General features: G+C 44.4%; 1 protein-coding gene across 1 annotated transcript in view; it reads left to right on the top strand.

Moving 5' to 3' along the window:
* The window catches only part of LOC139385527 (plectin-like), a 225,260-nt gene extending 213,199 nt beyond the window's left edge, over positions 1 to 12,061 (top strand). Inside the window, exons 55-73 of the mRNA XM_071130654.1 lie at positions 1,283 to 1,453; positions 1,753 to 1,908; positions 2,108 to 2,314; positions 2,531 to 2,650; positions 2,807 to 2,976; positions 3,278 to 3,437; positions 3,593 to 3,787; positions 4,081 to 4,206; positions 4,889 to 5,032; positions 5,519 to 5,707; positions 6,093 to 6,207; positions 6,785 to 6,954; positions 7,098 to 7,260; positions 7,537 to 7,691; positions 7,828 to 7,902; positions 8,068 to 8,185; positions 8,476 to 8,630; positions 9,018 to 9,138; positions 11,358 to 12,061. Of these exons, the coding sequence (XP_070986755.1) occupies positions 1,283 to 1,453; positions 1,753 to 1,908; positions 2,108 to 2,314; positions 2,531 to 2,650; positions 2,807 to 2,976; positions 3,278 to 3,437; positions 3,593 to 3,787; positions 4,081 to 4,206; positions 4,889 to 5,032; positions 5,519 to 5,707; positions 6,093 to 6,207; positions 6,785 to 6,954; positions 7,098 to 7,260; positions 7,537 to 7,691; positions 7,828 to 7,902; positions 8,068 to 8,185; positions 8,476 to 8,630; positions 9,018 to 9,138; positions 11,358 to 11,383 (2,736 nt within the window). The 3' untranslated portion in view covers positions 11,384 to 12,061. The remainder of the gene's footprint in view (positions 1 to 1,282; positions 1,454 to 1,752; positions 1,909 to 2,107; positions 2,315 to 2,530; positions 2,651 to 2,806; positions 2,977 to 3,277; positions 3,438 to 3,592; positions 3,788 to 4,080; positions 4,207 to 4,888; positions 5,033 to 5,518; positions 5,708 to 6,092; positions 6,208 to 6,784; positions 6,955 to 7,097; positions 7,261 to 7,536; positions 7,692 to 7,827; positions 7,903 to 8,067; positions 8,186 to 8,475; positions 8,631 to 9,017; positions 9,139 to 11,357) is intronic.
* Positions 12,062 to 16,911: the final 4,850 nt, after the last annotated feature.

Raw genomic sequence — 16,911 nt, 5'->3', positions numbered from 1 at the left:
AGCAAGCAACTCTAAGAGCTTCAACTAAATGTTATTGTCTGCCATCTCTATCTCTCTCTCTCTCTCTCTCTCTCTCTCTCTCTCTCTCTCTCTCTCTCTCTCTCTCTCTCTCTCTCTCTCTCTCTCTCTCTCTTTAAGATGGAGCGGCAGGCAGGCAATGCGATGGACACAGGCTTAGTGATGAATTACTTATCTCACACTGTCCGATGTTCTTCCTCCCAGGCAGCCAGGAAGCTAGGAGCCTTATTAGGGCTGAGGATGGCTGTCAATCCCCCTAGGTTCTAATGAGCTTAGGCAGTTTGACATAGTGTTCTCTCTTACTATTCTCCCTGGGACTAGTCTCAGTGACAGATGCCTTCTGGAGTGCATCAAGACCACTCCACCAGTCTCACACCACTCTCAGGGTGTTACGGAGCTGACAGTACAGAGTGTCAGTGTGGTTTGCACTTCCCCAAGGGTCCTTGGGACAGGAGAGGGTGCTAGAGCCCAGTGCCTGTACCAAAATATGATCTTCCTCTTGAGCTGACAGCACAGTGTCAGTGTGCTGGGCCTAGTGTTGTAGTCAAGTCGCTAAACTGGACTTTAGTACTACAACACTGGCACTCCCCAGAGGGTCCTGAGAGAGGACCGGGTGCTAATGCTCAGTGCCTGTCCCAAAATACCCTCATCCTCTTTGTTCAATGTCACAATGCCACTGTGCTGTAGAGCTCCTCCCTGCTGCACAGACTCTGGGGAGACGGAAGGTCTTGATGGCGATGGCTCCGAGAGCATATTCAATATTGTTATCAATAGAGTAGAACGGTGTCACATTTATTGCAGCCTCATATCAACCGATTTGCAAAAAGATGACAATTAGTCAATAGGCTATTTCTCTCCTGTGTTACACAGTTATGGTGGACGGTAAACTAGTGAGTAGATGACCGTTTGACTGCATACATAAAGAATCATATTTTGTACATTTAAAAAAAAATATATATATATATATATATATATATATCAGTTTGAAAGGAAAGTTGGAGACGTACTGTATATGAGTGGACCTAGTGGATGCTGAGCAGAGTTCAATCCCCCATTGCAAGGGGATGTGGTCCAAAGTCCGCTGCGTCAACCACAAGGCCTACGCCAAACTCTAACATGTGTTAGAGTCTCTTTTAGTGTCTCTTTGCAACGCCCCTCTCAGGGGTTGGGTTAAATGCGGAAGACACATTACAGTTGAAGGCCTTCAGTTGTACCACTGACTAGGTATCCCCCTTTCCCTTTCCCTCTCTGTACCCCCCCCCAGGAACTGTGTAATGAGATGGACTCCAAACTCCATGCCTACACAGATGTGAGGAACGCCATCCGCAGGATGTTGGAGAGCAGCAACGTGACACGGGGCTCCAGCACAGAACACAGCCTCTGTATCCTGGAGCAGAAGTGGACTACCGTCTACGGGAAAGTACAGGACCGCAAGGTGAGAGTGAGACTTCTCTTGCTCCCGGATCTACGTGCTTTAGCCAACTCCTCTGGCCATTGTTAACATCACATACAGGCATCACATACAGGCAGCAATGTTTTAGCTACAGAAAATGAAAAGGAGCCTTTCTTACTGGATAAGTTCAGGTAGTCCCTCCCTTTTTCAGTCAGTTTACTTCCAACCCAGATCTGGGACCAGGCTAAGTGACACCGACTAGGGGCCTAAGAACAGGATGATTAACTACAGTATGTTTGTGAACGACCTGAGTAAAAGTGTGGTATCTGTTCTGTTCGTAGGCTAAGCTAACCGAAGGGTTGAGCCTGGCGAAGGAGTTCCACTGTAATGTCCAGGAGCTGCTGACCAGGATGGCCAAGTGTGAGGAGGCCATAGGAGTCCTGCCTGTCCCCAGCTTTGTCCTGGACACAGTCTGTGGCCAGCTTCAAGACCACCGGGTGGGTTTGTGTGTGTGTGTCTGTGCCTGCACGTGAGTTTGTATTTGTGCATATTAGCATGCATTTGTGTGTCTATGTGTGTGAGAGTAAAGTGTATGTTTGTGCATATGGGTGTGCATGTGCGAATTATGTCTGCGTGTATGTCTGCGTGTATATGATAAATCATAGTGTACCCCCACCCCCACCACCACCCCCTCAGACTCTGGTGAGTGAGGTGAACTGCTACGGTGAGAAGAAGACAGTGGTGGAGAGTGCAGGCTCCAGGCTGACCGAGTTGAGCAGGAAGGAGGACTGTGACGTGGTTCACAACCTGATCATGACCGTACACGACCGCTACAGGAAACTTCACCAGCGAGCCACAGAGAGGGGCCGAACACTAGAGGACGTCAAGAAGAATGCAAAACAGGTAGAGATACAGAACCATCAGATATTCTCTGAAATATAGTTTTTTTTTGTCATTATTAACTATTCTGTATTTTCCACCCCACATAGTCATTTTTTTCCAACATCCTCTATCTAGTAACTCATAATAACCCTCCAAACAGCTAATGCCTCAGTTTCAATAGTCCAATTTAGATGGGCTCTCATGATAACAAGCGGGTGTAAACCTCTAATATTTCAGTTCAGTGAATCTTGGCGCCTCCTAGTGGACTGGATGACTGAGGTGGAGCAGACGCTGGACACACATAAAGAGATTGCTGTGGACCACGAGGAAATTAAACTGCAGCTCACCGAACAGAAGGTAGGCCTAAAGAAATTATAGAAATAATTATAGCTCTTGTGAATATTTTTCTAGCTTGGAATGTATAATTTATATCCATAGTTTTTACTTTTTAAATTACATATTTCACTGAACTATCCCTTTCATTCCTGTATTTTTCTGTATGTGTGCTCCTAGGACTTCCAGAAGCTTCTGCGCTCGAAGCGACCCATGTACGAGGCCACTCTAAAGAGTGGGCGGGGCCTTCATGAGAGGTCTCAGAGCGCCCAGGACAGACAGCACCTGGAGAACCTGCTCTCTGAGCTCCGGGACTCATGGGATACCATCAGTGGCAAATCCATGGAAAGGTGAGGGACACAATGCACTGATGAGGGAAATAGCATTTCCACACATCTAAAATGATTTCAAACACTGGTCCCAATTCGCTCCCTACCTCTAACCCTAGGCCTTTGATATCTGTAGACCTGAAGTGATAGGATAGGTTCAATCCAAATAGTTTTTTGCTTCCACATTACAGATTTGCAAACATTGAAGGGATCTGCAAACATCAAAGCCAAGGGTAGGGATAGAGAGTGGATTGTGATCGGAATCAGTTTGGGCAACATGACAACTTTGACAGAGTATATAATCCAATTACATTTTCCTCAGGCAACACAAACTGGAGGAAGCACTGCTGTTTTCAGGCAGATTCACAGACGCCCTTCAAGCCTTGAATGACTGGTTATACAGAGCAGAGCCACAGCTGGCTGAAGACGTACCTGTCGGTGGGGAAAAAGACATGGTCAACAATCTGATCGACAAGCACAAGGTCATTTTTTATAGATTCTGTGTATGTGATCCGATAAGATATTGAGGCTTTCCTATGGACACCATAAAAATGCCTTTCTTTGAGGCTTCACCTGTAAACTGTGTGACAGCAGACAGCGGACAGCTGACACTCTCTTGGACTCTCTTGTTTCTCAGGTGTTCCAGAAGGAGTTGGGGAAGCGAGCCGGGTGCATTAGGACCCTGAAGCGCTCGGTGAGGGACCTGACCAGGAGCAGCACTGCTGATGCCCATTGGTTGCAGGAACAGATGGACGAATTGGAGGCACGCTGGGAGGACGTGTGTAAACTGTCCGTATCCAAGCAGGCCAGGCTGGAGGCAGCCCTTCAACAGGTAACTCACCATACTGTCTTATTCACATTTTATGATAACACTGACTTATCTTGTTATGTAATTGTCTCGTGTGGACAGGGTATATCAAAGTTCACATCTCGGATGAGCCCCCAAAAATCGTCCGAGACAATTTCCCACCTCTTGGACAATAAAGCTTATCCTTCCTAAACACTTTACTTAAAGCTTTGCAGGTATAATGATTTATGACTTGTTATAAACGTGCTTGAGGCTTTATGTCTTTCTCTGAAGGATGGTTTGTCTCAATTGTCCTTTCATATGTGTGTCTCTGTCAGGCTGAGAAGTTTGACAGGTTGGTCCACTCCTTCCTGGAGCATCTGGCGGAGGCAGAGAGGGTGCTGAGGTACGGGGTCATCCCTGAGGAGGAGGAAGCTCTGCTGGCCTTCCGCAAACAGCATGAGGTAGGTAGACATGTAGGCCTAATATGACTGTAGCCTCCATTATTAAGGTGTATACATAGCATAATAACAATTAACATCAGGGCTTGTAGAGATTGCAAGATACAAGTTATAAAAGCCTGATACTTTATCTAGCTTTTTATATGAATAATTATAGTAATAATAAAAATAATAATAGGTCATGGAAATGTCAAAGCATTTTTCAAGAACCCAAAGTTGCTTTAAAATTGTAGACATGAAAAACTAGAAACTGAAATCAAAACAAAACAATGCCAAACTAAAGAAAGGGACAAAAACATGGAATAAAGAGTAGGGTCTGGGCTCAAGGAAGGGAAAAGGTGTGATGTGTCGGTGCATGACTGAGCGAGCAGGTGTTGTGTGTGTGTGTGTGTGTGAGTATGTGGAAAATAGCGGGTGCTTGAGAAGAGTGTGTGAGGATAGTGGGGTTAAGGGTAAGCCATGCTGAAGCAGTAGGGCTAGACTGAAAGATGGTGATGGACTAAGATGGCTGGAGGAAGGTGGTTTCAGTTTTGTGTTTACCTTTACAGTTTTACTGACTTTCAAGATACCAAGCTTTCAAGCTTTCAAGATACCAAGCATTTTGTATTTACTCATAGTATATTTTGATGGCATTACCCAGTAGACAGGGGGTGTAATGAGCTCTGTGTTTATGCCCTGTGTCTAGGAGTCAATCACTTCCCTGCGCTCCCAGGAGATGGAGCTAGAGAGCATCCGGTGTCTGAATGAGGAAATCCTGTCCTCCTGTCACCCAGATTCCATCATCACACTCAAGTCCTGGATCAGTGTCACCAAGACCCGCTACGAAGAGGTGCGTCCATTCTTACCTACTTGGGACTTTACGTAGGACAAAAATATAATAACTATGACTTGAGCGTTGTAGCCTTATTTCTCGGAGGTATTTAAATTAGCCTTTGCGGAGTCGCCAGAAAACACTAACATCCGGTTTTCAGGGATACAGTATTTTACAGCCAAACATTCTGCTTCCCCTAAAGACTGAAGTGGGAACTCTGCTCAGGCATCTTTCTACGCCTGCTACACTAGGTTATATTTACATTTACCCCCCCCCCCCCCCCCCCCCCCCCCCAAAAAAAACATGAATGTTTGATCCATTTTGAAGAAAAATTATGTTTTTGTTGCTGCTTTGGCAGCCTGTCAGTCAATCTGCAGTCAGTCTGCAGTTAGTCATTTTCTGTTAGGTGGTCTCGCTGATTCCCTGTAGACAACACAGAATCCAGGTGAGACTTTTTGCTGGTGTTCCCCCCCCCCCCCCTCTCTCTCTCTCTCTCTGATTCAGGTGCAGACTTGGGCCCAGCAGCAGGGCCAGAGGATCCAGGCCAGCCTGTCTGCTCTGGAGGCTGAGCGGGAGAAGCTACAGCGCCTACTGGACTGGATCTCATCTGCCGAGGAGGCCCTCAACCTCAGAGACCAGGAGCCACCGGCTGAGAGCATAGAACACAACCAGGAACTCATCGCCCAACACATGGTATTGTGCATAAACACACAGTCTCAAACCATATTAACACACAGTCTTAACAAACCATGCAGAGCACAGAACTAACAAACACAGCTAAACAGTTCCAATTCACACAGTATACAATTACCAAATAAATGTACATTTGACATTTTTGTCATTTAGCAGACACTCTTATCCAGGGCGACATACAGTTAGTTTGTGCATTCATCTTAAGAGCTAGGTGGGACAACCACATATATTTACCACAATAAAGTAGCTATCAGCGAAGTCAGAGCTATTAAGGGGGGAAAAAGTCAAGTGCGAGTATTAGTTCACAAAATACTACTTAATTTTTTTTACAGACTAAATTTTTTTTTTGTTAAGACTGTTAATAACTCACCATTCCTACCTCCAGGTATTCATGGAGGAGCTGAACCGAAAACTACCAGAGGTTGAACATGCCACAAAATCCTGCAAAGAGAAGCTGATCCCCAAACAGCAGGCTTCACCGTGCCGCAAGGCACTGACAAGTAAGTGAAAGGTTAGGGTTAGCAACCACTTGGCTTCGGGACTTTGTATTTTATTGAATAACTGTTTTACTTACAGCTCTAATCTGAGCCATATTAAAATGTTGACGTGCACGTTTTTCTGAGGGATTATGTGAAATATGGACTAATTTTACATTAAAGGCCCAATGCAGTCAAACACGTAATTGTCCTGTGTTTTATATATATTTCCACGCTATGAAGTTGGAATAACACTGTGAAATTGTGAAAATTATGATAATGCCCTTCTCGTGTAAGAGTTTTGGCCTGCCTATTGACAGCACCAGGCAGTAAATTACTGAAAAGACTAAAGAGAGTTCCAAACCTCTCGGTCAATAACTGCTTGTTTTCAGTCCCCCTCCCCCCAATCAGACCACTCCCAGACAGTCCTTGATAAATTGTTGCTTGAGAAATTGTTCTTTGCTATTTTTGTATATTTTTTTTACCCAGAAATGATTTTATATTGAGATAAAAATATATATATGTATGTTAATGTAAAATGTTCCTTGAAGTTTGTATCTACTAAGCTAATTGAGGTATCCATCTTCTGTGTTTGCTCCAGAGAGGAGGAGCACTCTGAAACTCCAGCCTACAGTAATCCCTCTCCCCCTGGAGAACCTGGACCCTCAGACCCCTCAGCTGTGTCAGCTGGTCAGCCACTGGCAGAAACTCTGGCTCCTGGCTCTGGCCAGACAGGGCCGCCTAGAGCAGCACGAGCAGGGACTCCAAGAGGTGACTGGCACAACATACTGCCACCGATGTGTTAGCTCTAGTTCGTTAGTTTCCCTTTCAATAGCTTCAAAACCGGACATAAATTACTCGTTGTACAGTGTTAATGTCATTTGTCGCTAATATTATTGATTCTCAACAAACAGATGGAGGAATTTGCGAATTTCGACTTCAACGTCTGGCGAAAGCGCTATATGCAGTGGATCAGCCACCTCAAGTCTCGGATCCTAGATGTGTTCCGAAACATCGACAGGGACCAGGACGGACGAATCAGCAAGAAGGAGTTAATCGACAACGTCCTGGCATCCAGTAAGCCCTGCCCCCATCCCCACTCCCAGCCTCTCAGCATCTGTCCCTCAAGCCCTACGTTCATTTACTCAACGCCCATTCATTATTGATTTGATTCATGTATAAAACTGCCAATTGGCACTACTGTCCTGGAGAGAACGATGGCCTTACTAAATCAGCATAAAACTTTGATCAGTCTGTTATTAAAATGTTATTGAAATTTCAACTTCTATCACTGATTGAAAGTCTAAAACTTAAACAAATCCACATGAACAAATCCACATATGACCTTTTTAGAATTCCCCACCAACTCCCTGGAGATGAATGCAGTGGCCAATATCTTTGACATGAATGGGGACGGCTTCATTGACTACTATGAGTTTGTGAGTGCCCTCCATCCCAGCCGGGATCCCTACAGGAGGACGCTAGATGCAGATCAGATCAACGAGGAGGTGAAATGTCTCTCAGAGTTGTTTTCATGCCCATGATCTTCAATGGTGTAACAGAATACAGTTCAACGTATCACACCTAACCACAGTTGGGTTTGATGAAAGTTGTCTGACTGACTGACTCCCGTATCTCCCTCAGGTGGGTCGACAGGTGTCTCAGTGCAACTGTCCCAAGAGGTTCCAGGTGGAGCAGATCAGTGCCAACCGCTACAGGGTGAGGGACCTTTAACCTTTGACCTATTGATTGTATGTAGGTCATTGGAACAAGGAACATGTGTTTAACTGAACCCAGTGAAAATGTTGGTTATAGGGTTGTTAATGCCTTGATGAATGCCAGACTATTCAAACCAGTTATGTTTTTTGTTGGTCTCTGCTGTAGTTTGGGGATTCCCAACAGTTGCGGATGGTGCGTATCCTGCGCAGTACCCTGATGGTACGGGTGGGAGGAGGCTGGACAGCACTTGATGAATTCCTGGTCAAAAACGACCCTTGTAGAGGTTAGTGGAGACTTAAAGTGCAGTAGGACCATATAATTCTCAAAAATAAGGTTTTAACTTATCTTGGATGTTGGCATTTCATCCAAACCGTTTTGAAGTTTGTTAGCTGGTTATTTAGCAACGTCCAGAAAGCATGGGGACAGAGGCCGTGGGGACCTAAGAAAAACTCTGTAGAGCTCTTTCCCCATGCTTTTAATACAATCAATTTCCACTAGCATTGCATCCACTACATCCTCCAAAAATGAAGCCAGATTCATAATGACCATTGACATCTGTTACTTATGTCACAGTGAAAGGTCGGACGAACCTAAAGATAAAGGAGAAGTACTTGTTCGACAACTCTCGGAGAGGAGGCTCATCTAAAACCCTGACGGTCAGCAGGTCCAACTCCAGCCTGAGTCTCTACAGCAGTGCCTCGGCTCCTAGCAGCCCCCTAACACGCAAGGTAAGATCTCCTCCATCGTAGTGTACTACCAGACCCAGAAACAGTCACATCACTAACTGTGTATAAGCCTACAAACCAACAAGGTAAGCTCGCCGCTGTAACTTTGTACTAGCCCTAAACCAACACACTCTGTTGGGGCATCAGGTAGCCTAGTGGTTAGAGCGTTGGGCCAGTAACTGAAAGGTTGCTAGCTTGAATCCCTGAGCTGACGAGGTAAGAATCTTAACTGACTTGCCTAGTTAAATAAAGGTCAAATAAATAGATAAAAACAACACACTCTCCTTTGTAGTAGTATGGTAGTTCTCAAAGCAATAAGGTAAGCTCACCTATTCATGTCATTGAGATGGCTAGTATCATGGTTAACTCATCTCTAAGCCCATGTTCCAGGCCTTACTGCGGAGGAGTCTCTCAGGTGACCGCTGCATCCGGCCCAGGAGCTCCATAGCTGCTCTGGGGTCAGATCTACAGTTCTCCACTGCGGGGGATGACGATTCTCTTTCACCATCAGGTGTGTACAGTAAATAAACCCTCTGTGAATGGAAATGGACTTGCAATTATAGTGAAGTTCAAATGAGTTCAACATGATAGCTCCTCAACTGACATGATGGGGATTCAAATCTGGATCCCTACAAATCAGCTGGGCTAGACAGCTAGACAATCTGGACCCTCTCTTTCTAAAATGATCTGCCAAAATTGTTGCAACCCCTATTACTACCCTATTCAACCTCTCTTTTATACCTTCTGAGATCCCCAAAGATTGGAAAGCTGCCGCGGTTATCCAGCTCTTCAAAGGGGGAGACACTCTAAACTGTTGTAGACCTATATCCATCCTGCCCTGCCTTTCTAAAATCTTCGAAAGCCATACCTTCTCCACCGTACCTTCTCCACTATGCAATCTGGTCTCCGAGCTGGTCATGGGTGCATCTTAGCCACCCAGCTAGACAATCTGGACCCTCTCTTTCTAAAATGATCTGCCAAAATTGTTGCAACCCCTATTACTACCCTATTCAACCTCTCTTTTATACCTTCTGAGATCCCCAAAGATTGGAAAGCTGCCGCGGTTATCCAGCTCTTCAAAGGGGGAGACACTCTAAACTGTTATAGACCTATATCCATCCTGCCCTGCCTTTCTAAAATCTTCGAAAGCCATACCTTCTCCACCGTACCTTCTCCACTATGCAATCTGGTCTCCGAGCTGGTCATGGGTGCATCTTAGCCACGCTCAAGGTTCTAAACAATATCATAACCGCCATCGATAAAAGTCAGTACTGTGCAGCCGTCTTCATCGACCTGGCCAAGGCTTTCGATTCTGCCAATCACCGCATTCTTATCGGCAGACTCAATAGCCTTGGCTTCTCAAATGACTGCCTCGCCTGTTTCACCAACTACTTCTCAGATGGAGTTCAGTATGTCAAATTGGAGGGCCTGTTGTCCGGACCTCTGGCAGTCTCTATGGTGGTGCCACAGGGTTCAATTCTTGAGCCGACTCTTTTCTCTGAATATATATCAATGATGTTGTTCTTGCTGCTGGTGATTCTCTGAATACTTCTGGCCCTTCTTTGGACACTGTGTTAACAACCCTCCAGATGAGCATCATGCCATACAACTCTCCTTCCGTGGCCTCCAACTGCTTTTAAATGACAGTAAAACTAAGTGCATGGTCATCAACCTGGACGGTTCTGACCTAGAATATGTGGACATCTACAAATACCTAGGTGTCTGGTTAGACTGTAAACGTTCCTTCCAGACTCACATTAAGCATCTCCAATCCAAAATTAAATCTCAAATCGGCTTCCCATTTCGCAACAAAGCCTCCTTCACTCAAGCCGCCAAACATACCCTCATAAAACTGACTATCCTACCTATCCTTGACTTCGGCGATGTAATTTACAAAATAGCCCCCAACACTCTACTCAGCAAACTGGCTGTAGTCTATCACAGTGCCATCCGTTTTATCACCAAAGCCCCATATACTAACCACCACTACGACCTGTATGCTCTCGTTGGCTGGCCCTCACTACATATCCGTCACCAAACCCACTGGCTCCAGGTCATCTTTAAGTCTTTGCTAGGTAAAGCCCCACCTTATCTCAGCTCACTGGTCACTGATCACCATAGCAACACCCACCCATGCGCTCCAGCAGGTATATTGCACTGGTCATCCCCAAAGCCAACACTTCCTTTGGCCGCCTTTCCTTCCGGTTCTCTACTGCCAATGACTGGAACAAATTGCAAAAATCTCTGACGGTGGAGTCTTTTATCTCCCTCTCTAACTTTAAGCATCAGCTGTCAGAGCAGCTTACCGATCACTGTACCTGTACACAGCCAATCTGTAAATAGCACACCCCCTCATCCCCATATTATTACTTACCCTCTTGCTCTTTTGCACCCCAGTATCTCTACTTGCACATCATCATCTGCACATCTATCACTCCAGTATTAATGATACATTGTAATTATTTTTGCCTCTAGGGCCTATTTATTGCCTACCTCCCTACTCTTCTACATTTGCACACACTGTACATAGATTTTTCTATTTTTATTTTCTTATGAGTTATTGATTTTTGAGTTTGTTTATGTGTAACTCTGTGTTGTTGTTGATGTCGCACTGCTTTGCTTTATCTTGGCCAGGTCACAGTTGTAAATGAGAACTTGTTCTCAACTGACCTACCTGGTTAAATAAAGGTGAAATAAAGAAATACAAATTATGACTTTTGTATTTTTCAGAGGAAGCTGAAAGACTGCCCACATGATGAGGAAGGTATGTCCACAACGCGCATCATGTGAACGCTACAGTGAAGAGCTCCACTACCGCCTTGGGGTCCAGAGAGAGAGAGAGAGCGAGAGACCAACAAGACAAGGCCTCAGTCACAAACTCCACAATCTTCAGAAAGTGATACAAAAGGGCCAGATGCACTATTGGACACTGTGTTTGCAGGCTCTCTGGAGAGCCTCTGATTGGTCAGCTAGGGATCTGGACATGACCTCTGACCTAAACCTGGACATAACCCACTACTCTCCTCTCTGAGTCGTTATATTGATATAGTCATCATTTCGATCATCTGAACATCTTCGATACTGGCTTTCCGAATATGACAGTATCCAAGGATAAAGATATTGGAACAGTCTGCATGGATACGAATCGCATGACGGCTATTGACAAAGCTTACAATCTACAACATTTGTTTTACCCCTGCACCCTTATAATGATGTCAGGGCAAGCTGCGATCAAGCAACGGTGTGGCCTGAAGCTAAGTCTCAAAACTCTGCAAGAACAAACGTGTGTATTAGCAGCAACTGGATCATCGTTTTCTAAGCTATATGAAGTCAGGGTTTCATCAGCGACCGTCATAATTAGTTCCCTTATGTTACTATGTGTACTGCATTTCTCCTTTGAAGTAAGTGGGTCTGTAAAATGCGCTCAAATGCAAGTACGTACAAGTACAAGACACAGACCGTCCAAAGGATGATGCCAAAGCCTACAGAGCCAATGGTTCCATCATCTTTCACCGTTGTAATTCTTTTCCCATGACATAATAGGAAACACTAGCCTGGTCCCAGATCTGCTTGTACTGTTTCGCCAACAGCGTCCATAGGAGTTTGCAAGCCAGCACAAACAGATCTGGGACCAGGCTAAGGAAACACTGCTGGCGGGGCCACATTGCTGTTTCATGTTACAACTTCAACCTGAACAGACGCTACACTGTCAGTGTAAAGGTTTCTTTTTTAACGTCCTGTAAGTATTGTTTTAAATGCTACATTTTAAGGTCAAAACGTGTATGAAGATGGGCATGGGTCATTGTTTTGTTGAGATTATTTTCTCAGGTTTGGTTTTGCCTTTTGATGTTTAAGGGTTGAATGTTTACGTGGAACATTACTGTGAGATTGTAGATGTACTTTTTATGTCACCGCTGAGAAGCCACTGGAGGTTTTATATGGCGGGACATTTGAAGGGCAAGTTGTGTTCTTCACACATTACCTTCTCCCCATGGAATGCACTTTTTCTTTGGTTTGGTTCTGTATGTGTGTGTCACTTTTTTTGTGATTTAATTGACTTAGTTTCAGTGTTTAGGACTAGAGAAATAGACGGGAGTTTATTTGATTTCTGATGAACAACTGTAGGGTTTCACAGGGTGTGGCCCTCCCAAAATACAAAAGTGTAGTTCTCAATGAGTTCTTGGTTTTCTTTCCTCCATTCGGTCTTAATTCTGACTATTTTAGGCAAAGCAACACATTAATTTATGTCTCTTTCCTCCTTTTGAGCCTAGGCATAAAAGCAAAATGTCCCACCTATAGCAAACGTTCCCCACGTGTGTCTCAAACAATTACACATCTGCATACAACAACTGTCAGACAGAGGATTGATGCCGCTCACCATGACGGTGCTACAATTCATATCAATATTATAAACCCAAAGAAAACTGTATATCATGTGACCCGCTTGTGAAAGTCTACACCCTCAGCTCTACCTCAGACAGATGAGGTGTGAGGCTTGAGGCTGACGATGTTCTAAAATGGACAACGTACAAATATTTTGTCTATAGGTGGCATCTGGACTTGTCCCTGCTTAATCTTGTATTGTGCTTGCCTTCTCTATGGTTTACTGTATATCTGGTAAATTGTACCACTGTAAGCAAGTGTGTGTGTGTTACCACTGTTAGCAAGTGTGTGTGTGGGCATGTGTTAAGTATGGGTTTGAGACTGGTCCAAGAAAGGTACAATCTTACATGACAAAAGCAGTGGATTGTGTACACTAAGGTTTGGGCTTATGCAGTTATGATTAAGAAAAACAAAAAACAAAATGTCGAACTCCTTTGTTTCCGATTCATTCCATTGTCATTTTACGCTTCAATGTGAGAATGTTGGGCAATACAGAATCTCAATGTACTGTAAAACACAATATCCAGATTTCTCTACTGCTATGCACCCCTATCTTTCTGTACTGTACATGTCAATTTCTATACCCAGCGCTTGTTCTGGTATCTAATTTAGGAACACTGTAGAAGAATGAAACTAATAATGTTTAAAGTCCATTGTAAAATAAACCATTTGTAATGAAATTAAGATAATGTTTCATATTTTATTGCACACTTACTTTTTAGCGTTGATTTCCTATAATGTATTTCTGACCATGAGACATCATCACTGCTACATTTAAACACATGGGGTTCAAAACCTCATTTTGAATTGAAATGTGCCCATGTTCTCATATTTAAATGTTACAGAGAATTGACATTGACATAAGTGTATGCATAGTGTACTCTATGTTAGTACTCTGTGAAATAATTTAGAGACAGGAAAACATCCTGATGGCACCGGCTAGCATGAACCGGGTACTGAAGGATGCTGGGTCACGATGCACACATAAAATCGAGGAAGAAGCTATCCTTAGTCTCAAATGATCATGTCTTTTGTTCCTGTACCTAATACGAGTGTAGAAAGAGCAACATCTAACATAATACCCAGGTGGTCGTCTTACTCTGTAACCTTTGTTTTTGGCTTTCTCCAAACTCAGACCCTTCATGTCCAACGTCCTATTAATGCATGTCAGGCAAAACGCACGAATATGTATTGTGCAAAATGGAGCCACAAGACCCGGCAGAAAGAGAGAAGGGGAAGAAAACGATCAATTGTGTTTCCACACACACACAGCCAGCACCAACTCAGGTCATGAGAGTGACCTGCTTGACCAGCTTGGCCTGAAGTGAAACCACCATGGTGCCCTGTGGCTGGACTTGTGTTCTGTGGCTGGACTTGTGTCCAGCTCGCGAGTGCCCACCAGGCCTGGGTTCAAATAGTAGTTGTTTTCTCTCAAACACTTTAATCTAGGGCTCTATTCAATCTGTAAAGCTGAAGCGTTCCAGTGAACATGTTCTCTCCAAGATGGCATAGCAGTTCAGACGTCTTTTGTCCTCGTCTTGTCGTGTCCCGTATATATATATATATTTACAACTTTTTTCACATACATTTTTTAAATTTTCCATCAACTCATCTTCAAAACACTCTCACCAATTTATATTTATAAAAAAAGTATTATTTACCTCAAATCTGTAATCCTCCAAGAAGCTAGCCAGAAACTAGCCAGAAGCTAATCCAGAAGCTAGTTCAGAAGCTAGTTAGCTTCTTTACTGGCAAATCGTTAGTATTCAGCTAACCACGGTTTGTGGTCATCAGCTATCCTTTAGCTCGAAAATCTTTCGCCAGTTTTGTACGGCGCAGCGCAGCGCGGCTCGGAACGGAACATACCGGACCAATTTTTCTCTCCATGTCCCTGGATTTCAACCGCTAACTCAGGACATTCATACCTGGATCTCACAGCTAGCTAGCTGCTATCCGTGTTACTATCGGCTTTCGTCGATTCCGGAGCAAACATCAATTATTCCGGAGCTAGCCAGCTCCGTCAATCACTCCTGAGTTCCATCAATCACTCCTGGGCTGCAGTCACCTATCCGGACCCGTTTTACTGCCTACGCGGAGCCCCACCGGGACTTCACAACTGGACTGCCGACGTTATCTACCCGAAGGAGTTATCCGGCTGGCTCCTCCGTCGCGACGTTACCTGAACGCCCATCTGCGGCCTGCTAACCGTTAGCTGTCTTATCGGCTACTATCTGAATAGACAATCGGACAATTTATTTATTTATTTTTATTATTATTATTATTATGTTTTCTTCTTGGGCCTCTATAACTATATCTATTGTTTTTATTTTTGTTGTTTGGATTAATCCCCTCTACCACACGGAACCCCACTAATCTACTGACCGAACGCAAGAGGTGGCTAATAACAGACCTCCATCCTATGCTAGCTTGCTACCGATGGCCTGGCTAGCTGTCTAAATCGCCGTGACCCCCAACCAACCTCTCCACTCACCGGACCCTTTTGATCACTCGACTAAGCATGCCTCTCCTTAATGTCAATATGCCTTGTCCATTGCTGTTCTGGTTAGTGTTTATTGGCTTATTTCACTGTAGAGCCTCTAGTCCTGTTCACTATACCTTATCCAACCTATTAGTTCCACCACCCACACATGCAATGACATCTCCTGGTTTCAATGATGTTTCTAGAGACAATATCTCTCTCTTCATCACTCAATACCTAGGTTTACCTAGTATTCACATCCTACCATACCTTTGTCTGTACATTATACCTTGATGCTATTTTATAGCCCCCAGAAACCTCCTTTTACTCTCTGTTCCAGACGTTCTAGACGACCAATTCTTATTGCTTTTAGCCGCACCCTTATTCTACTCCTCCTATGTTCCTCTGGCGATGTAGAGGTGAATCCAGGCCCTGCAGTGCTTAGCTCCACTCCTATTCCCCAGGCGCTCTCTTTTGACGACTTCTGTAACCGTAATAGCCTTGGTTTCATGCATGTTAACATTAGAAGCCTCCTCCATAAGTTTGTTCTATTCACTGCTTTAGCACACTCTGCCAACCCAGATGTTCTAGCTGTGTCTGAATCCTGGCTTAGGAAGACCACCAAAAATTCAGAAATTTTAATTCCAAACTACAACATTTTCAGACAAGATAGAACTGCCAAAGGGAGCGGTGTTGCGATCTACTGCAAAGATAGCCTGCAGAGTTCTGTCCTACTATCCAGGTCTGTACCCAAACAATTTGAACTTCTACTTTTAAAAATCCACCTCTCTAAAAACAAGTCTCTCACCGTTGCCGCCTGCTATAGACCACCCTCTGCCCCCAGCTGTGCTCTGGACACCATATGTGAACTGATTGCCCCCCATCTATCTTCAGAGCTCGTGCTGCTAGGCGACCTAAACTGGAACATGCTTAACACCCCAGCCATCCTACAATCTAAACTTGATGCCCTCAATCTCACACAAATTATCAATGAACCTACCAGGTACCTCCCCAAAGCCTTAAACACGGGCACCCTCATAGATATCATCCTAACCAACTTGCCCTCTAAATACACCTCTGCTGTCTTCAACCAAGATCTCAGCGATCACTGCCTCATTGCCTGCATCCATAATGGGTCAGCGGTCAAACGACCTCCACTCATCACTGTAAAACGCTCCCTGAAACACTTCAGCGAGCAGGCCTTTCTAATCGACCTGGCCGGGGTATCCTGGAAGGATATTGATCTCATCCTGTCAGTAGAGGATGCCTGGATTTTTTTTTAAATGCCTTCCTAACCATCTTAAATAAACATGCCCCATTCAAGAAATTTAGAACCAGGAACAGATATAGCCCTTGGTTCTCCCCAGACCTGACTGCCCTTAACCAACACAAAAACATCCTATGGCGTTCTGCATTAGCATC

The sequence above is a fragment of the Oncorhynchus clarkii genome, chromosome 3 (genome assembly GCF_045791955.1).
Source record: "Oncorhynchus clarkii lewisi isolate Uvic-CL-2024 chromosome 3, UVic_Ocla_1.0, whole genome shotgun sequence".
Taxonomy (NCBI): domain Eukaryota; kingdom Metazoa; phylum Chordata; class Actinopteri; order Salmoniformes; family Salmonidae; genus Oncorhynchus; species Oncorhynchus clarkii.
The sequence above is the reverse complement of the archived record's forward strand: the minus strand, read 5'-3'. Positions and strand labels throughout refer to the sequence as shown.